The sequence below is a fragment of the Ambystoma mexicanum genome, chromosome 3q, assembly GCF_040938575.1.
Source record: "Ambystoma mexicanum isolate Mex_15411 chromosome 3q, UKY_AmexF1_1, whole genome shotgun sequence".
NCBI lineage: Eukaryota > Metazoa > Chordata > Amphibia > Caudata > Ambystomatidae > Ambystoma > Ambystoma mexicanum.
In genome coordinates this window covers 812187404-812209370 of record NC_090926.1, presented here as the reverse complement: position 1 = coordinate 812209370, position 21967 = coordinate 812187404, and the positions used below count along the sequence as shown (strand labels likewise).

Below are 21967 nucleotides of genomic sequence, written 5' to 3'. Positions count from 1 at the left end.
TGGAGCTCCAGGCCGTGTTCTGGGCCCTCAGGTCTTTCTTTCCATCCCTTCAAGGGCAAAGTGTTACGTGTCTTCACCGACAACACCACCACGATGTTCCACATCCGGAAGCAGGGGGGCACCAGATCCCCAGCCCTATCCAAGGAGTCACAGGATCTGTGGCACTGGGCCGTTGCCCAGGGGATGTTCTTGGTACCTTTTCATCTGGCAGGAGTAAAGAACACTGTCGCCGACTCACTCAGCAGGGAGCTGCGCTCTTGCCATGAGTGGGAGCTTCGACAGGATCAAGTGGATCTCCTATTCCGAGGATTGGGCAATCCCCAGATCGATCTGTTCGCAACGGCGACGAACACCAAGTGCCGGAGGTTCGCCAGCAGGTTTCCCAAGCCAGGGAGCATAGGCGATGCATTCGCCTTCCCCTGGGATGACCTGTTCCTGTATGCGTTCCCACCGTTGCTGTTGTTTCTGCGACTCATGAGTCATCCAAGACTGTTCCGGGGCAGGATGATCCTCGTCGCACAGGCGTGTCCAAGGCAGATATGGTTCCCAGACCTTCTGGACATGTCAGCGCCCCCCCCCCCCCCACAGTCAACTGCGACGGACGCAGATCTTCTTGTTACGAAAGATTTCCTAATTGTATGTAATTTTCCTTCCATGTGTCAACCCCCAAACTTTTTGATGCTCTTTAGATACCATTGACAGGCTTTGCCAGAGAGAAACAGCCTTCAGCTACACTCCTATGGGCTTTCTCTCACTTTTTATGGGGAAACTGACATGCCCTTAAGACAGTCAGTACTGGGAGACTTTGTTTCCCTTAGTCCTTTTCTCATGTTGCAACATTTGTGCAACATGTAACCAGTGTGCAATGTATTTTACCATACAGCACACTTGGATCTCTAGTCATTTCCAAAGGCCCTAGAAACTCTTGCTGGACTTTTTATGAACTGTGCAGATGTATCATGGACAGGCCTGGTGGCAGCTATCTTTGCGCATTTTTTAACCCTTTCCTGCCATGTTAACCGCGTTTGGCACAAATAGGTGGCCTGGATCCAAAATGGCCATGCCACAAGGTTTTGTCCTGTCCTTAGGCCATCTTGCCCCTTCACCTTCCCCAGGTCGAATCAACCCAGGTCGTCCTTATTTGGTCATGCACTTTCCCACGAATCCCGTTGCTTTTGCGGGCTTCTGCATGCCTTGTGTGTGTGCCTCCAGGATGTGTGCTGGGATGTCTGATCCCAATACACATCCTGGATGCCAGACAGTGTGGAATGCCCTGAATGCCTGGGACCACTGTGGTCCGTGGTTGGTCCACGTATGGAGTGTGTTTGTGGGCAGATGTCCCATTGGGTCCTCTGTTTTGGCACAAAGGGAACTTTGGATAAGAGGAGGCTGAAAACACCACTACTATGTCGATCTCCTGAGTTCACACCGAACAAAGGATAGGAGCCAAGTATCCTGCTGTTAAGGAGAATTCTTATTCTATCGCCAATTTCCCCTACCTATAGAGTCCCCCAGCAGCTTTGCTGGATTTGAAGGGTTTGTTTCTTTTCACCTGCTAAGAGTGAGACTCTTTTTCCCACTCTTAAGCATTTTTGCTATGTATGTACTAGGCTATTTTTGTGTTTAATGTCTATGGGATTTTCTCAACCCCATAGAAACCATCTTTATTCACATGTGTTACACAGCACCCTCAGTGCAGTGACACAGGGGTGTCGTAGCGACCCCCAAACATAGACTCCATACCCTGGGACTGACTACTGTCTCCCAGGGCATGTAAAGTCCCAATTGACTTTACTATTCAATTTCTATGAACCTAAACCAGTACAACCCATCTTACTATAGAGGTCTTGGAAAGGGTTAATAGTGTTTCCCTTATGTTCATTTTCGAGGGGGTACCGTACAGTCCCTCTCTCAAAAGTTTCTGGCTGGTGGCAGTGGTTACTACGTAAATATTCAACCACAAATATTTTCCTATGGGATTTTCCCATTGTTCGAGGCTACCACCTTTTCTGACAGCCTCTAACATACCGCTGGTTTATTTTTATATTGACTCCTAACCCAGATCGTGGATCCTTTGTTTGTCCTTTTGGCGGGCTTCTGCCAAGAAGCCCTCCTTTCGATGCCACTGATTCATTGTGTGGGGGGTGGGGGGAGTAGGACCCCTTGACAGGGTTGCCTCCGCAACCCATGTCGCACTCTATCCTGATAGGCTGGAGGGTCTCCCGTCAAGATGACCACTCCTCTGTGTGAGTGACAGCTAGGCTGTATGAATGGGGCTCTTTTTGCATAAAAGTAGGGTCCTGAGGACTGGAAGAGCAAGACGTCGCCACTGGAACCAAGAAGCCAAAGAGGAGAGAAGCCAAAGACATCTGCAAGGACTGAACCACCGGTGAAGCCCTGCTGCAGCGTCTCACCACTTTTCTCCAAACGACAAGAGAAGATCTTCATCTGCAAGAGCCTTCTTCCCTTGAACTGGTGGGGCCAACCAGTTTGCCAATCGCCTTCCTTGACCTGCCTTGGTCGAATCGCCAGTACCCTGTACTCGGAGGCCGGATAGCCAGGCACCAGTCCACCCGGACTGCGATTTAAAGGAGCGTTCCATTTTATTAGTCGGGCAGCACCGCGGCTGGTTTCATCCCTGGCTAGTGCAGTAACTCGAACCTTCCTCCACGACGAGAGCCTCTTCCTCTGCTGGATCCCGCGAACTGCAGGAACTACCAGGAACAACCGCCGCCGCAGAAGCCACTTCTTCATTTTAAAGGTACATTGTTCCGCCAGGCTGCCCCTTCTTCGCGGTAGCACTAAAGGGGTTTTAAATCCTTTACCTACCTGTTGGGTTGGCCGCCCCTCTCTCTTAACATTGTCTTTCACTTTCTGCATCCAACTTTTCCAAATCGTTAACCAAAGACTTGACTGCAGCTACACAAACATTTTGCTCCTGGGTCCTTGCCCTGTACCACTGACTCTGGCACAGGCCTACTGACTCTGGCTACATTTGTTAGAACTGCCTTCTTTAGATTGATTCGCCATTCGAACTGTGTTGGTGCACCTGCTTCTTATAACTACCTTTTCCTTCCCTTTTCTAAACCTTTTGAAATGCCATTTTGCTCAGTTTTCATTTAAGTATATTCTATACTGATGCACTGTCTTCCTTAAACTGGTTCACAAACTTATGTGAAGTGTTGCTAGGGTTTGTAAGAAGCTATTTCTATATAACTTGTGCTTTCCCTCCCTTGTGAGAAATTGTTAGAGGATCCCTTGTGTGTAGTTTTCACTGTGCCGTTTTGGTCAGTTTTCACTCTGGTTCACTTGGTCTACAATTTAACTAGGGAGTGTGTAGATTTTTCGTTGACTTATTTTAACTTGCTTGATGACTAATGTGTTTTTCTTAAGTGTATAAAAGAAATATATATATACTTTTTAATACAAAGCTTTGGTCAGTGTTTCCTTGTGCCATAGTACTGTAGGCCTATTGTGTAAACCCTGAATACTGCTCATCTCCCTCTTGAGATAAGTCTGACTGTTTAGCCACAGCTACCAACTAAATCTTTGTGGTACAGACTGATACCAAAGGGGATTTATTGCTCTCACCTGTAGTCCTAATCTCGTGTAGTGCTCCCTAAGGGAACTGCACGGGATTCTGCCTAACACCTGCAACACGAAGCCCAGTCGAGGAACCGCTGGTGACCCGCTGGAAGGTTTGGCACCCTGAGCCTGCTGTCGTCCCATGGGACCCCTCAGCATATGCTTGTCCTAGAAGGTCTGCAAAGACGCTTCGACCCATTGGAATAGTGTGACCAACTATTCCCGGCACCTTCATCAAACCCTGCAAGTAAGCTTTCTTGGAAGTGTCCCTTGGCCCACCAGTGGGCTGACCAGCTTACCGAGTTGCTTTGCTCTGTCACCGCCGCCATTTCTAGGAGGCCCTCGAAACTTGGTATACTGCTAGCTCTGTGTCCATGGCACCTTCACACCAAATTTCGTACACTTGGCATTCCCAGGTCCGAAGTGAGACCCGAGTAAACGCGGTTACCGTGTTTCCCTGCCACGGCAACGACCTGTGCAAGTTCGCTGCATTTGTGACCCTTTTGCCCCTGAAGCCTGCTGCAGTGAAACTGAGCCGATTCCTCCACCTGGAGTGGAGAAATCGCCACTGTCCCGTTTCGGAATCATCGCTGTATCTTGGGAATGACAAGGTGCCGAGATGTCCTTTTTGCCGCATTCGAACCTGCCAGTGAAGTGGACTGTACTGGCGAAGTTTGGGTCTGCCTACATCGGGGACCGGTGAGTAGTCCTTACCCCAAACCCTGCCCCCTAGCGCAGGAGCTCATTTTTACGCTTGACTGGCCCCTAAGGGCCCCTTTCCTTTCCACGCTATTGCGAAATAGCGACTCCATCCCGCACTCTCAAACTGCCTCTGCCCTCAAGTGGAGGTCCTTTTTGGATAGTGGGAACTTGTTCTGCATCACCTCATCCACCTATCTGAGCTGCTAGAGACCCCATCCTGCCCATTGGCACAAGCGCGTGCATGTACTATTGAGCACAAGGCTCTTTTCTTCGTAGGGCTTGGACTGACTCTTAGTTAGGTGTATTACTGATGTGGAACTGGGTCTAAGCATTACCTGCACTGCCTGTTTTCTTCCCCTCTAGGTTGTCAACATATTTTGTGCGTTTAACCCTTTAGACCCCCCTTGGTCTTGTGTATATATTGTATTGAGTGTGATGTATTGGTTTACCTAGTGTTACTGTGATTCGTTGTTATGGTCTGTGTGACAGTGTGACAATGTGGAGACTATCTCTTCACTATCTGTTACCTAATCTGCAAGATCTTGATCCCAAATACAGGAAGTAAACATAGGGAAGTGTTGATGTATGGCCCTTCCTCTAATGGTGACGCTCTGTTTTTGGTTACCTAGGAAACAAGAGTCTCGGGAGGAGAAAAAAACGACGTTGGTTACGAGTGGGCTTATTAACTGAAGACAGACGAGTTTAAAAAGTTTCGTTAAAGATTATCGCGCCGTTGCGCACTGAAAATGGTTACAAGTTAAAGAATTGTTCGCGAGTTGGCTAACGTTAATTTATTGTTGCACAACGCTCGACTGGAGATCAGGCCAAAGCGAGCGTTATTCCAACTGAGTGCGGTCTTGCCGCAATACCGGAGAAGTCAGAGTGGAGTTAGTGGGGTGTGGCTCACCCACAACGTCGAGGGAGGCAGCGGATCGCAGCTGGCGAGTCAACTTGTCTACACAAGCAAAACAAAACAGTGAGTAACGCCCCGTAATGAAGTAGAAAGCCCACTGGCAGAAGAAAGGGGCGGTTACCTTTAAACCAGCCGTCTGTGTGACACGCCCAAAACAAAGCAGTGAGTAACGCCCCGTAAGGAAGTAGAAAGCCCACTGGCAGAAGAGAGGGGCGGTTACATTTAAATCAACCGTCTGTGTGACACGCAAAAAAACCAAGCGTCTAGTTCGCAGAGGTACATCTCTTATTCACATAACAATAATAAAAAGACGGCCGCAAGCGGTTTTTACAACCAAGGAATAAACGTTGTTAAGTGAGCATACAATTTTTCTATTACAAACTATATTCACACACGGGCTTCAATGGGATGAGTCTGTAAGTTAGAAAGAAGGATTAATACATGTGAAGACTCTGAGAGAAACGTATGCTATTTAGGCATAAGGATATGAAAGAGACTGTTCTTGAAGGAATAGTTACTAGTGACTTTTAAATATGGAAGAATACTGAAGTTTGAAGCTACAAAAGCGGCAGAAGGGAATTCTTCAAGAGACAGTAAATAAGATACATGAAAAGAAATTGCAAACAAAGAAGAATGTATAGGAGTAGATGAACTTTCTATAACTCGAAGTAGAAGGGAGGCAACAGATTTCAAAGGAAAACATAAGACACGAGAGATCACTTACCCTAAGCTGCAGAAGGTCTTGCATAGGATCCGAGGGACTCGTCAGCTACATGTATCCTTTACGTTAAGCCTGAAAAGGAAAGAAAAGAGTTATTAATAAAAGAAATGGATTCTCCTTGAAATCCATATATCTACTTATTGGCTCAGAGTATTTATTCACAAACTAAGCAAGCAGTGACAGTCTGCTATAAAGGCCTTGTAATAAATGTGTCTATATTTTTAATATAACACCTGTCTGGAGTAATTTGTAAGTGTCCTTGCTTTGTATGCTCATTGAGGTCTTTCAGTCACCCTCACCCCTCCTGAGACTTAGTCTTGACCGCCTGCCATAGCTACCCTTATTGTTCTGGCTTGTCCAGAGTTTACCCTGTTCCAAGAAACTAGGCTGGCCTTCTGAACCTCTGCTCCTCCAGAACAGAAATGAGTTCAGAAATCCTTCTTAACACTTCTCGCCAGGGAAGGAGGCGCCATCCTACAGCACGACCCAGGATCGCTGAACCTGGCTACGATATCCTGGGGGACTGCAAGGAGGTACGTGCAAAGGCCAGGGTGTCCTCGACTCTTAAGTGCAATGGACATAAATGGAAGAGGTTCTCTGTCTGGTGCCGTGCACAGAAGTTCAACCCTCTACAGATTACGGCCCGCCAAGTGCTGCCGTGCTTGATGTCGCTGGCCAAGGCGGCGCTGGTACATGCCTCCATCAAAATCCATCTGGCGGCTATCTCCCGCTACATCAGGACTCCGGGGCGGTCGTCGCTGTGGTCTCACCGCCTGGTGAAGGAGTTCATGAAAGGACTGTTCCGCTCGTTCCCACCGGTGAAGGCTCTGGCCCCGGCGTGGGAGCACAATGTGGTGCTGACCAGGCTCATGGGTACTCCATTCGAGCCCTTGCATTCGACACCGCTGAAGTTCCTATTGTGGAAGACTGGGTTTCTTGTGGCCATCGCCTCTGCACGACTAGTGGGAGAGATCCAGTCCCTCTCCTGTAAGCCTCCATATCTGACATTCCACGTGACGAGGGTAGTGCTGAGGACGCAACCCTCTTTCATTCCCAAGGTGCTGACGGACTTCCATCTCAAGGAGCCCTTGGTGTTGCCTGTTTTATTCTCGTTGCCTCCATCGCCGGCTGAGAAGACTTTGCACTCGCTGGATGTGGCAGGAGCGCTGAAGTTCTACATGGACCGCACAAAGTGCTTCCGGAAGACATCACAGCTGTTTGTGAACTTTAGACCTGTGAACCAAGGGAAGGCCTTGTCCAAGGCTTCTATTTCAAGGTGGCTCTCGGGCTGCATCACACAATGTCATTGGTTGGCGAACCGACCGCTGGCCGGCAGTCCGAGTGCCCACTCCACCAGAGAGATCACTGACGACAGCGTTGCTGTCTGGTGTTCCTCTGCTAGACATCTGCAGGGCTGCTACGTGGAGGTCTATGCACACCTTCACGAAGTTCTACTGTGTCGACAGGGAGCCCAGGGAGGAGTTTAGAGTCGGCCAAGCAGTGCTGTGCAACCTGTTAGCTTGAGGTGAGTCTGTTCCAGAGGTAGTTAATTGCTTCTGTTGAGCCTTACCACCTCCCATGGTTGTGTATTGTTGTACTGCTATGTATTGGTTATTCATGAGCATGTGAACTCATGCCTGACCCCATGATGCAGAAGGAACAAGTTACTTACCTGTAACTATTGTCCCCCATGATGGGTCTGGCATGGATTCACATGCGAACACTCCCTCCGATCCCTCTGCGGCAATTCTTGGTCATACTGTCACTTTACATGCTTACCATACCTGAAGAGGTGCTTGTGAAGAGGGCTGCCGTTGGAGGGGGGCAGTATGACCCTTAAGACAGTGACTGGTTTAAAGGAGAAATACAGTTAGTAAGTGAAAGTGAAACTGTATTTTCTTTTACCGAGGATTCCCAGCCTGACGGGGGGGAATATTCATGAGCCTGTGAATCCATGCCAGACGCATGCTGGAGAACAATAGTTAAAGGTAAGTAACTTGGTCCTTGGAACTGGTGACTTAAGGGCACAAAGACCCAAACCATCTTGGGGCTGGACTTGCTAAGGGCTATGGAACTGTTTTACGGTTGCACTACTGAATTGTATCCATCCGTGTATTTACCTGTTTAACACTGGTCATTGAATCCAATTCTTTCTAGGTTCTCCGGAGGATAAATGTGCATTTCTGTTTTATAGTAAGTGTGTGATGTGCCAAAATTTGCCGAGAGGTTTCGTTTGCTTAGTGTGCTTATAATACCTAATATATTATTGTATATTTTTGGATTTACCCATCTAACTGGAATTATTGGTGGTCTCTTGTGTGGTCTCATATTAGCCCAGGACCACTCTCACACACCCTTCTAGGCCTCAGCCTTGCTGCTATACTGCCTACCTTGATTTGGCCAGACTTTAATATTTCCTGTTCACCTTAATAGGTGTACCTCCCAAAGCCCACCCTCTGGACTTTGAAAATCCATCTTAACAGGGATGTCGTGGTAGGGGGTGGGTCTTGAGCAGGTTCCCTCTGACCACCAAAAAATAAGGAAAAGGCAAGATGAGTGCCTATGTGCGCTCTGTACAAGAGCTTACGAAGGGCTTCCTTTCTAAAGAGGATTACGTTGTGGATGGTTTGCCAGGTGCCTGAATCCAGAGCCTTCATGATTGTGCTGATGCTCATGACAATGGGAGTGAGGTTGCCTTCTACTGATTGAAACACAGATGGAACTTGTTATTGGACAAATAAAAAGATACCTCCAGGTATATATGTGTAGATCTGCAAGAACATATTAGGTGAAGACTACATGGATATGCTTCTGAAGTAGCAGGAAGAAGACTATGCTGAGCATCCTTTCTGTAAGCCCTGCGAATGTAACTCTGGACCTTCCTGAATGCAAATGTTTTTTCCTTCCGACCATCTTAAAGCAATCTCTCCCCTTGATTTTGTGGGAGTAGTTGATCATCCTCTTCTAGTGCTGCTCTATGCCAGGACTCATAAGAATGGATTGTTGTTTCTGTCCCTTCTCAAAAGGGAACCGCCTTTGTTCTGTCCTTCAGTGACAAGACCTGACCTGAGCATCCACTGACCTGTCCGAAAGCTCAGCATTGTATTAACTCTCTGATGCTGTTCTGGTGTCCACGGACTTAAGGTTTAACTTGTCGTAGCCTTTCAACCTAGTCTAAATGCTGGTCCTTTCCTTTAGTCACCAGGGAGACTGCCTGCCGTCATTGTTACTTGAACTGTAACTGTGACCTAAGCAACTACATATTGAATCTGATTCTGCACACTCATCCTCTTGACCCATTCTTTGCGCAACAGCAGTCTCGTCAACGCTTTGGTGGTCTCCTGCCTCCTAATCTGCTTCTGTCCAGGTCTTTAGTTTTGGGGGCCTCTGCCTGCAGATCTTTCTTCTGGACATTGCCAGATGGTTCCATAATCTGAATTCAAATTGCTTTTTCATCTCTTTAGCTTATCTCTGTGTGCCTCTTCCGGATCAATTTTTTGTGCTCTAATTCTTCTGATGGGGTACCACATCAACATCATCCTGAGGGCCTTCTCTTCAGTTCACCTAGGAACATGGTAGTTTGTTCTAGCACTTTCAACCTATGAATGAGAGCCCCCTGCCTTTTTCATTCAACTGAACTGATGTCCTCCTTACGGCCTTCTGCTTTAAGCCATTGCCGACACATTAGAGCATACCCCTTCTGCTTATGACTAACTGCTTTGAGTCCCATAGCATAACTGAAGCCTAGTTTATAACGGCAGCATTAGCCAGCCTCACTCTGGATGCCATGGGACTAAAAGTAATCTGTGCTGTATGCTTCCTTGTAAATATATACAAATCACTGGCTGCTTATATCATTTCACAACTGCACTAAACCCATTCTACACGGGTGTCTTATTCCTTTCCATTGCAATTTGTGATATTTCTAGTTTGATTTATTGTTTTGGTTAAGTATTTGCATGTCCATCCAAAATATTGCTACACTGTACACATTTTGAGAACTATGCTGTCATAACATTTTGATACAGTGGCCAATGGAGAATTGATAGTGGACAATAGTTGCCAGGACACAAGGCAACTGTGCCTGCATAGAGTGAACCTTTCTAAGTTGTCACCTCATCAATTGCAGGTTAAATCTCCTCTGCATGCTCTTCCTATTTAAATGTAATTGAACTTTAGTTTTTTCTGGCCCAATGTGTTAATATGCCATGTTTTTCTTATGTCCTTTCCATATTCTCATCCAAGTAGTTTAAAACCTTCTTGCAGATTATGCCAGTCTTGTTTCCAGTAGGTTTTCAGCCCACATGCTTAAATTCAGTATACTCCACCGATTGCTTAAAATATGATAGATGAGAGTACCACTGAAATAGAAACTGTTGTGTAATCATGTTATTTTACTTTGTAGGCACCAATGGGTAACTGCTGGGGTGATATTGCGGAAGGCGTAAGAGTAGAAGTCCCAAACACAGACTGCAACCTGCCAACCAAAGTATTTTGGATAGCAGGTGTAGTGAAGTTAGCAGGTTGGTGTTTTCCATTTAAAGCATGTACATACTTAATATTTTGGAAAGTTTAGCCGTCATTAGTTGGATTATGTCCAATGTGCACATATCATTTGTTTGTAATACTATTGAAAGGGGAGTTGGCAACTTAGTAATCGCGTGAGATTTCGGGACAAATTCTTAAAGCTTTTCTCCTTATTTGCTCCAAAAAGATGACCCCTATTCTTAAAGGGCATTGAAATGTGTGCATCATAATTGCACACATTCAAATGCCCTTTTTGACACCTTTGCGCAAATCGATGGTCATTTCTGTGCATGTTCAACCGCATCAGGAATTCAGAGATGTCCTTGTGCCTGTTTGGAACAGAGGCAAGGGCGATGATGATTGGCTCATTCCTGACCTGTTCATGCTTTTTGTATTTAAGGGGAGTAGCAGCGTTATGAACTCTGTCGTGCTTGGCCTTGGGACTTGAATATAGTACGGCAAGTAGCAGTGTTGGTGAGAACAGATGAGATATGATGGTTACATGTGAAGAAAAGGTAATTGAGACACACTGAATGCCATATCGGAGTAGCTTAATGCGGGGATACACTATTACTCCCCCCCCCCCCCCGCCCCCCACCATAGTTGGGTTAGATCGGATACTGCTAGTGCGATATCCCCTGCTGGGCCCTAGAGTGGGTTACAAGGATAGGGCCAGATGCGGGATAGCCCGAGATCCAGGGATGGAGCTGGGCTCCAGTTGGGGAGGGAGGGGGAGCTGGATAACAGTTGGGAGGGGAGGCAAGGGAGTTTGGAGGAGGGTAGTTGGGAGTAGTTTGGTTTGGGTTTGGGTGTGGGGAGGGAGTATTTGATGATACAGGGGAACGACACGGCATGTCCACAAACACAATTTAACCCATACAGTTGGGAGTTGGGAGTTGGGAGGGCGGGCGGGCGGAGTAGGATATGGGCTAAAATGGGAGACCTGAGAATAGTGACCTGGAATGTGCGGGGATTAAACATTTACATCAAGCGTATTAAAATCATGATGTACTTGATGCGGCAAAAAATAGATGTAGCAATGCTACAAGAACCCCACTTGACCAAAGAGAAACTAGTTGATGAGGAGGAAATGGAAGAGGACCACAATTGGAGTCACGTATTCAGTGTATACAAAGGGGGTCCTCATATGGATGGCACCTCATGTTCCCTTTAAACTGTTACAACAAGAAGTGCGATCGGATGGGAGAATGGTGTTGGTTAAGGGGCTGGTGGGCAATAGAGTAGTCAACATGATTAATATTTACGCCCCGAATAATGACACCGCACAGTATTTCAGAAATGTATATACCACTGTCAGTCTATATATGGATGGAACGGTTATAATTGGCGGAGACTTCAATCGCACACTAGACCCCCTGTTGGACAGGTCTGATGACAAAATGACCACACTGAACCCCGCGGCAAAGGCCCTAGCTACATTCATATGAGATTTCCAGGTGTCTGAGATATGGAGGGAGCTCCACCCACAACGCTGTGGGTACTCTTATTACTCAGCACCACATGATCTACACACCAGGTTGGACTACATATTAGTGGCCGACTCCCTGGTGTAGGAGATTAAGGATGCAGAGTACAAAGCAGCAATCCTGTCGGACCACATGCCCTTGGTCGTGACATGGCAGATCGCGTCGGCCAGACCAAGGATTCCGTTGTGGAAGCTTTGAGCGGAGGCGCTCAAAGACACTATCTTTAGAAAAGACTGAAGGAAAGCTATAGAAGAATATTTTGAAATTAACAAAGGAAGTGGCGAGTCAGCTGGGACACTGTGGGAAGCATTTAAGGTGGTGGTGAGGGGGGAGGCGATCTCAAAGGCGGCTAGTCTACAGGGGGCATAGTGGCGGACTTGCTAACTACAGAAAGGGACATTGAAGAAATAATGCAAGCGGGGTGGGATACCCCAGAGAAGGCGGAGACCATACGACGCCTAACTGAAAAATGTAAGGCCCAGTGGGAGAGACTGTGCAACCTAAACTATAGGAAATATATAGAAAGACAACATGCTGAAGGAGACAACCCAGGCAGACTGCTAGCCTGGCTGTGCAAAAGCGAAACCCCGAGATAGGTGATATGGGAGATGAGCTGCGAAGATGGCGCACTGGAAGACCCCCAGGAGGGGGTGAATGAGTGCTTCTATAGATACTATCGCAAATTGTACATGCACGAGATAGAAGGGGAGGGACTCGATATGAATGAAGCATTAGAAGAGCTAATTCTGCCCAGATTAGGGGAAGCAGACAGATAGGTTGGAGGCGCCACTACAGCTGGGGGAATTGGAACATGTAATCCGCACCCTGCCCACTAGCAAGGCCCTGGGAGCAGATGGTCTCCCAAGCAAATTTTATAAAACATACATAATAGACCTGTTCCCGCCTCTGCTAGCTATGCTGAATGAAGCGTTCGAAAGGGGTAGGCTACCCGGAACCCTGAGGGAAGCGGTCATCATCCCACTCCTCAAACCGGGTAAAACCGATACGGACCTCGGATCCTATAGACCGCTATCGATGTTGAATCCGGATAGTAAGATCCTCACTGCGTTAATGGCAAACGGGCTGAGACCATAGATCGGTGCCCTTATACACCAGGATCAAACGGGATGTGTCCCCCAGCGGTGCATCTCCAACAATCTTAGGAGATTACACCACATCATAGATCAGACTGAGGGGAGCGCCCAGGAATTGGCAATAGTCTCGCTAGACGCAGTCAAAGCTTTTGACTCAGTTAAGTGGCTATGGCTGCTGGCGGTCCGTACAACGAACCAACCACCAGTCCGGACAGGATCTGTGGTTTCTGAATGATGGACATTGAGCAGAGGAACTAGACAGTGCTGCCCCAGGTCTCCGATGTTATTTATACTGGCGTTGGAACTATTAGCAGCATACCTTAGATACTATTATGCGGAAGTCTGTATTAAGACGCAAGGGGAGCAGCACTTGATATCGCTGTACCCAGACAATATGCTACTGTATTTGCAATACCTGGAAGAAAATCTGCAATATATATTTGAGGCACTTGGACGGTTTGCACTACTGTCGGGCATAACAGTAAACCCACGTAAATCCAGCATATTCCCTCTGGGTAGGTATATAGGTGTGCCAAAAAATGTGCTACCTGTGTTATAGATTGAGTGGGCGGTGGACACCTTTCGATGCTTGGGGGTCGATGTATACCATAAAGTGGAAGATGAACATGAAAATAACACGGTGAAGTGAATTCAACGTAGTATGACATTCTGGACAAGGCTGCCTCTGACCATGATGGTGAGAACAGCATTGCTCAAAATTATAGTATTACCAAGGTTGCTGCACAACTTTGCAAACGTCCCATATTTAATACCAAAAAGTTTTTTTCTCCAACGTACACAGTATATGTAGAGGGTTAATTTGGCATAACACCAGAAATCGGATAGCTCTTTGGAAATTACAAAACCCACATGATCAAGCAGGGAATAGACAGCCCAACTTTGAGGTGTATTACCTGGCTGGCCAACTCCAATACGTAGCGAGATGGCTATCCGACGACACCACATCGGAGTCCAGGCTACTGAGGGCAGAATGCGCACCTTACTTTCTAAACAAGTGGATGTGGGTGACTGACCCCCCCCCAACTGAGGCGAACCATTCGGGAACACTGGGAACCAGTTGGAGTGACAACTGTGGGAGATGTGTGGCGGGATGGGGAAAGGATGGAGTTTGATACACTAATAGAAGACACTGGCTTACACAGGGGACAGTACATTACATACGCTAGAATGATGAAGCTTTTAAGGAAGACATGGTCCGAAACAAAAATGGCCCAACAGCCAGATGCAGCCATAGAAACACTCCACACAGTGTCAGAAGGAGGTCATGAAGTCTCCAGAATTTACGAGATACTGATGTCCAAGGTGGGTAAAGAGGTGGCACAGGTCAGGTGGGTTGGGAAGAGTTAAGTGGGGAGACTATATGTGATGGATTATGAGGGAGGATGCAAGGATATCATAAAGTGTTGAGGAATACCAGATTGCCACAGATTCAGCTGTACATCACCCACAGAGCATATATGACCCCTAAGAAAATCGGCAAGTTCGTGAAGGCAGTTAAGCAATACTGCCCAAAATGCAGAGAAGAAAACGCGTGGATGGTACACATGTTTTGGGCCTGCCCTGAAATCACAAAATATTGGGGGAGGGGGGAGTAGCGGGCCGATTGGCTGACAGGGGGAATCAGACTGGTGGTGGACTCCTTGTGGGTATGTATGGTGGGAGGCTTCCCTAGACCGCGTAAACTTAAGCATGTGAGCAAGCTCAAAGATTTAGCTTACATTCTAGCTAAGCGTAGGATAGCCATGGGATGGAAGGCATGGGAGAGGCCAAATATAGAAACCTGGTGGAGGGACCTCTTAAAATGGGCTGAGGCAGAAACGGTGGTTTGGAGGGAGGCAGCTTGTAGAGGGGGTGAGGAAGAAGCAGGAACACTGACAGAGTGGCAGCACTTGGTTGCATCCTTAACGGGCATGGAGCCTGAAGAACTGGACGTGGATAGCTCCTCGAATGGTGACACAGGAGAAACAGTTGTGGACTAAAATGCTGTGGTTGTTGATTAAGAAACTGTAAGAGGGGAGGGGGTGGGATTGTGGTTATATGCACCATTTTGAGGTGCACTGTTTGTTGTGAAAAGCAATAAAATGTTGTTTTTTTTTTAAACGAACTGTTGTGCTTGCATTTCTGTCCCTCAAATAGGGTTAGAAGTGCATTTTTAGTTTTGTTGCGTTTCATGGTAACTGCAGCAAGCTTGCTCTCCTCCCTCTGCTTTACCGATCAGCTGCCTTTGATTTGGTGGATCACCAAATCCTCTGCCTATCCCTCTCCTCAGCTGCCCACTTTTTGACCGAAGCAACTGCCTGGATCACCTCCTTTCTATCCAATAGAACCAGGAGTGTTCTCTCAATCTGCTTTGGCTCCACCTGCCCCTGTCGCTTGTGGCGTCCCTCAAGGCTTTTGTATTTCACCAATTTTGTACAAAATCTTTACCAAACCACTCTTTGATCTCCTAGATGGCCAAGGTATCTTACTCAAACGCAGACAACTCAGCTTCTCCTACCTATCACAGGTGAATACCTCACTGATTCCAATATGCCAAGACACTTTGCTCGATCTACCAAACCATCCAGGCGTGGTTGGCCTCACACATGTTATGTCTCAACGATGAGCAGTCTGAGCTACTCCTAGTCGGATCTCAGTCACTCTTCAATAAACTTGATGGAGCCTACGAGTCCTTCAATTTTGTTTTTTGCTTTATGGTTGGCCATAGGGCCTACTACATCAATAGTAAGCATCAGGGTTTGATTGTAGATGTCAACCACTGTAGTGGGGCAGCTAGATGTGGCTTGAAAGTGAGTACCTTTTGCAAGGGCAGGCTGCGAGATGGGGTAATGTTCCAAGAATTCCTTGTTTGAGTAGCAGGTAGAGGCGGAGGCAAGACAGGTGATAGGTTACATGTAGGTATGCTGAAGGAGATAATGTTGTGGTCCGACCAAGGACATAGCCTGTTGGTCACAACCAAGGTGTTACAGTTGAGGTCAGCCAGCCAATCTAGGATACAGCCTTTGACGTGGGTGGTGCTTGTGATGCACTGTGTGATGCCTAAAGCCCCAATGGGGTTTCCTAAGGCAAGGGCACTGGTGTCAGTGATGTCGTTGAAGCCCAGATTTAATCACCTAGGAGGATAGTGCTGCAAGATGGCTTTGCCCCAGCGAACATGGGCAGTGTATTGTCCTCCTCGAAGGATAGAAGTGGGGCTGGTGCTGAAAGATCAGAAGGATGGTTACAGTAGCAGTGTGTGTCGAGGTCAATTTGACAGTCAGTAGTTCCCCTGATTGGAGGGTGAAGTTGAGAATTTCTCTGGTGGCAAGGGAGTCTTTGGCAATGATAGCCACCGCCACCACAGCTAGTATCCAATCTATCTTTATGGTAAAATGTGCATTTAGTTGGGACTGCAAGGGAAAGGCCAGGGCATGAGGCTGCATACAGCCATGTTTCGGAGATGGCTAATAGGTCTGGGTCATTAGAAGTTATCAGGTCCGAGATGTCCAGTGTGTGTGCAGTGGCAGATTTGGCATTAGAGTTCCCTTGAGGGGTGCTGCTAGGTGTAGGTGGGGGTTTAGTCAGATGGATAGCTGGTGGGTAGAGAGGGTGGAGGTGGTGGCCTTGTTATGGGTGCTACGATCAGATGTAGACCTGTTAGGGTTATGCTGGTTTGCAGCAATGTGTGATGGGACAGTGGAATGAGTCGCTGGCTTGATGTGCGTAGGGGGGGTGTCCTTGAGGGTAGGTGCAGACAGGAATGGTCAGGTGAGCTGCCTTTTGATGTTGCTAGGATGTGTGTATGCCATTAGAGCTGCCCGGCATTTGGTGATGCTATGGTTGGTGGGTGAGCACTTGTTAACCTAGCAGTCTACCACTATTGTATACTGGTAGGGAGGTGGTTTATCTTTTGTTGCATGATACAGATAGATGGTATTGTTGCATGTACTTGGACATATATTACAGAGTTTAGTAGATGCTGGATTGGATGTATGGCAAGGACACAGACTGGTGCGTGCAAAGAGACCCAAAAGTCTTTTCGTGCTTCGACACGGCCGAGAGTGACTGGCTTATCATTGCAGTGGCCAGATTTAAGGTAGCTAGTGACAGGGTAATGTTGCAGAGCCCATGAGGGGAGGAAGGTTGAGGGAGTGTAACATCGAGCACAAATATGGTCACCATATTTGAATGATGAGGGGGCCTTTATCCATCGACACAAATCTCTGTTCGTGAGCAAACTGAAAGTTGCATAAAGAGTCTTGGGAAGTATTAAATGCACTCCAATTTGGACATTGTGAAATAGATTGAGCAGATCTTTTGCGGAAATTCACCACAGTTTCATATATATGGTTTTTGGAATAGGTGCACATTTCACCCGACTTCTAAACTAAGACTGATATTTATAAAGGTTATTAAGTTCAAGTATCTAAATAGATTCTGCTATGTTTATGTCTAACCTAGATCATCCAGCCTCAATGCATGCGGGTCCAAGATGTTAGAACAACACTCTTCCCTCTCAGTTAGTCCTTTCCTCAAAGAGGGTGAGTTTTTCAATGATTGTCCAACATAAGTCACTCAGGGTATACCCTTGTTGAGAAAAGTGTTCCGTTATTCTATTGCAAGCTGATTGTCTCTAATACGTGAGCAATACTCTGACAATCTGATGGACATTTTTCTAGTTGCCTGTCCAATATATATCATGTTGCAAGGGCAAAAGAATGTGTTGGTTGCAATTTGTGAAGTACGTGGTAACTTCGGTTAACTCATGTCCAAAGCGGAACAACCCCCACACTGGTAGTGGCCCAAAAAATTTGTGCAAACCCCCAAAGTTCTGTTAACATTGGTCTCTGGGCTCTGCGTGCGTCTTCTTTTGAAAGCAAAAAGGACTTTCTTGCTTCCTATGTAGTCTTTTATAATAAGGCAATTTTTTCTGACGGCTTGTCTAAGGAGGTTAAAGTGGGCGCAAAAAGTAGTTACACATGTGATCATGTTAATCTGTGTTCTTTCCTTATTTGGTAAAAGCCAGTCTCTCTGAGAGCAATTAGCTCTCTTTTGTGCATTCCTAATCTTTTTTGGATGGCCTCTATCGTGCAATTTATCCTGCAGTTAATCAGCTTGTCTGGAATAGTCAGTGGTGTCTGTTCAGTTAAGTATGTCTTAACAATTGTCCATAGGATAAAGGTTGTTTCAAGTTGAATGTATGAAAACTACCCCAATGCAAAAACGGGTTTGTCAGTTGCCATAGTGTAAGTTCTCCATTTTAAGTTATCATTCCGGATGATTAAATCAAGAAAGGAGATGCTATTGTTATGTTGTGTAGAAAAACGGATGTGTGGCGTACAGATATTCAACCATTCTACAAATGTATGTAGTTCTTTTATGGGGCCCTTCGAAGTCATGACAGTCTATGTAACTTTTCCATAACAATATTTTAGACATGTGTTGATTACATAAGTTGTTGACATGGCTACATTCAAATTAATCCATGTACAAATGTGCTTTACTCTGGGCAATTGTGGCCCTCATACTGGTTCCCTTTTGTTTAAAAAAACAGATTTTTACAAGGGGTGAATGCTATTTCAGTGTGTTTTTATAGGAAGCTCTGTGGGTATCCTCGCAGGTTCTTCCCTCTCATCTAACACTTACTCAATGATGTTTAGAGCTTCGTCCTGTGGTATGTTTGTATATAAACTCTCAACATCAAGGGTCATTATTAGTTGTGTTAAAGGGTCAAAGGGCACATTTTCCATAATCTGTATCATGTGAGTGCTGTCTTTCAAATAGGTTGGAATGTGAGGAACAAATGTTTTGAGGATAAAATTGACTAAATTAGAGAGGGGTCCAAAAATGGAGCCTATGCCAGACACAATAGGGCTCCCGGGTGGATTCACAGGATCTTTGTGTATTTTGGGAAGGATGTAAATGGAAGGATTAAATGTTATTCTGGTCCTCACACTTGGAAAAATTACTTGAATGTGAAACAGGAACTGTCTCTGGCCTTAAAGTGTACACATTTTCAAAAAAAGGAAAGGCTTAACTGCAACACAAGTTCCAAATGGATAAAGTTCAGTTACAGAGTAGGACTCCCTGTGCCTGGATTTCTGTTCATGGCACTTTAAACTTTAAAGGATGTGAGTTTTCCTTGGGCTTCCTTTGGTTAGCAAACCAACTTGTATGCAAACCAACTTGGCTCAGTAATAATTTTGATATGATATCTAGTGTACTCTCCTGCCAGTTTTCTTCTGGTCTTGAATGTAGTTTCAACACAGTCTTTGGCTGTACCTGATGTATCCTGATCAGCACTCCCTCATGTGATTTACTTTATACACTGTCCAACTTGACTTGTTCTCACCTGCCATTACTTTCTCATATGTTTCACTGGGCACAATTGCGAAAATGACAATATTTTGTATTAATTTCATTATGTCTCTGTAGGAAATATTGAATCTCCCATTCTTTTTCATATGCTTCATTAAATCTCATTTGCCTTCGATAGGATTGCCGACATGTCCTGGCTTCCTTTGGGTGGACTCACCAGCTCTGTGGAATATGTTGGTTCTCCCACGGCAAGAGAGCAGCGGTTGTTCGCCGTCCTGTTCCTTCTTCTCGGGTTCACCGCCTCTGCTTTGTGGCTACCGCGTTACTCCCGCTTGCCTGCTTTGGGTCTCTGTGCTCTAGCAACATGGAGGTTGCTTTTCCGGTCCTGGGTACGCAAGAAACTCTTCCCTTCTTTTCCTCTTGTGGTGTCCTTGCAGGGGACTAGCACCTGCAGTCTGTGTGCTCCCCTCAACCTCCTCCATGAGCCGGTTGGCACCACAGACTTCTGAAAAGCACAGTGGTTCCTCGGTCAACATTGAGGGGATGAGATTCTCACAACCAGCGTCTCTCTCCTGTCAGCTGGTTCGGTGGTTTAAATGGCCCGGCATCAAGTATGCGTTTGCAACCACAAAAGTACTTAAGACCTCTATCAATCTTTATTACTCCACTCTGCTTCCTCGTCCCATTACTTTTACCTCCAGGGAAAGATGTGTCCTTTCTTGCTGACTTGAGTATGAGAAGGTGTTCTTAGCAGCTTCCATGGGTGGGCGAAGGGAGTCGTGACAATGTGCCATTAAGCTATGGGGAATAGAGAGGGGGGGGAGGTAGTATCCCTAAAAGAAAAGGGATACCATTTCTCGTCCAATGTTGTCACTCCCTTGAGGGCTGCCTCCCCCATGTGATCCTCCCTCATATAGCCACCCCCAGGGTCGGGATCAGGTAGCGTCTGCTGTCCCCTGGCCACATGGGGAGTGGCCACTGCTGGGAAAGGAACTACGATACCATCATAGTCATCACAGTTCCACAAATGTTTTCATTATGTAGATGGATAATCTATACTGTCAAAACAAAGCCAATTGGTCAAGAGGAAAGTGTGTTTAGTTGAAGGTTGTGAAGGATTTAAGCAATTTAATGATGAGTGCCAAAGCTATTCATGATTTCCAGCTCTCCTTTTAGTGCTCTCCGGTGGTCTTTTGAGTGCCACCGTCATTGAATGTCTGCCAATCAGTTGGGGAAAGTTCTTGTATGATATGTAACCAGACTAGGGCAACCTAAATTGAGTAGTCCGCATTCACTGGGCTTAAAGGAATAGTGCACTCAAAAATGTTATTGTCCCGATCATTGGTCGTTATATGCATACGGTGAACGATCGTAAAAACATTTCCTATGCCGCTTACCTTAGTTTTCCTCATTTTTACACATGCGAAAACGTGTTGGGAGCGGCCATCTTGTGCTGATCTTATCCGTGGATCGATCGCCACAAGTTCAAGTGCGTTTGCGGCAATAAATCAAAACACCTGCCCCCGATGCTGACATCACTTGTCCCAACTATCTGCTCCGCCTATTTTCATTACGTTCGTGGCCAGTCTAGCCCAATGTGCCATGTCATCACCCACACCTGCAGAAACAGGAAGATAAACACAAGATAATCCAACATCCCCACACAGAGCGTACCTTCTCTGTCTTGCCCTGAATAGCATTTGCGTATACAATATTTCAATAATACATGAACAATAGTCTGCAATGTTGCAAGTGCTTTTATTTTTCAAAGAATGTTCACAAGAAATTTTAAACTCCAGGAAACAATTTTTTTATTTTGCAGTTAATTTAGAGCTGACAATCATTGCATGACTCTCGATCTACGCAGATTACGATGGAAGCTCAATGTTCTTTTTCCTTTTGTGTCCTTGTCTTGCCATATAGCACAACAGCAAAACAATTCAATGACCCCGCACCCCCCTTGGTGCTCTGTGTGGGAGAAGACATTTATTTTTTGCACTTTCAAAGTCCAACACTCTTGCTTTTCCGAGTTCTTACATCATGAATGCTGACATGTTGCTCCTAATTGCCGGAAACGCAAATGGACATATAGGGCCATATCGATCGTCCCACATAACGCTCATTGAAAAAACACTGTTTATGGTAATCCTCCAGTGTTCAGTGTTATTCCAGAAGCTGTCTGCTGGCACCTGGAAGCTATGGCACGGGCAGTACGGTACAAAGGATCTGCGAACAAAACACAATAAAATTACATTTCAGTAGCCGTTCTTTATTTTAATATAACCAGTTACTGGATAACTCATAACTGTTCAAAACCTAATCATGAGCACGACACAACCAATATTTAACACACGCATGAAAACAGGGTGTATTACTTGAGACCATGAGTTGCATACAATTTGATCGCTGTGAAGTAAGTATAGCTCCCAATGGGATGGAGAATTACATGGACAAAACGAAGAACAAATATAGCAACCATTCATCTTGAACCTGCGGACAGATGTCATTGTAACGAAGCTTGCAAGGTTACGGTTCAAAAAGCGATCACAGTGCACACGGACAACTTTTACCCCACTGTCTATTATGCATCCAGCACCGTACCCTACTCGTTTTTAATCCC

General features: G+C 46.1%; 1 protein-coding gene across 5 annotated transcripts in view; it reads left to right on the top strand.

Moving 5' to 3' along the window:
- The window catches only part of MBTD1 (mbt domain containing 1), a 1870500-nt gene that overhangs the window by 271878 nt on the left and 1576655 nt on the right, over positions 1 to 21967 (top strand). For all 5 annotated transcript variants that reach the window (XM_069654918.1, XM_069654914.1, XM_069654913.1 and 2 more), the window contains one exon: positions 10327 to 10444. In XM_069654918.1, coding sequence (XP_069511019.1) covers positions 10327 to 10444 — 118 coding nt within the window. The remainder of the gene's footprint in view (positions 1 to 10326; positions 10445 to 21967) is intronic.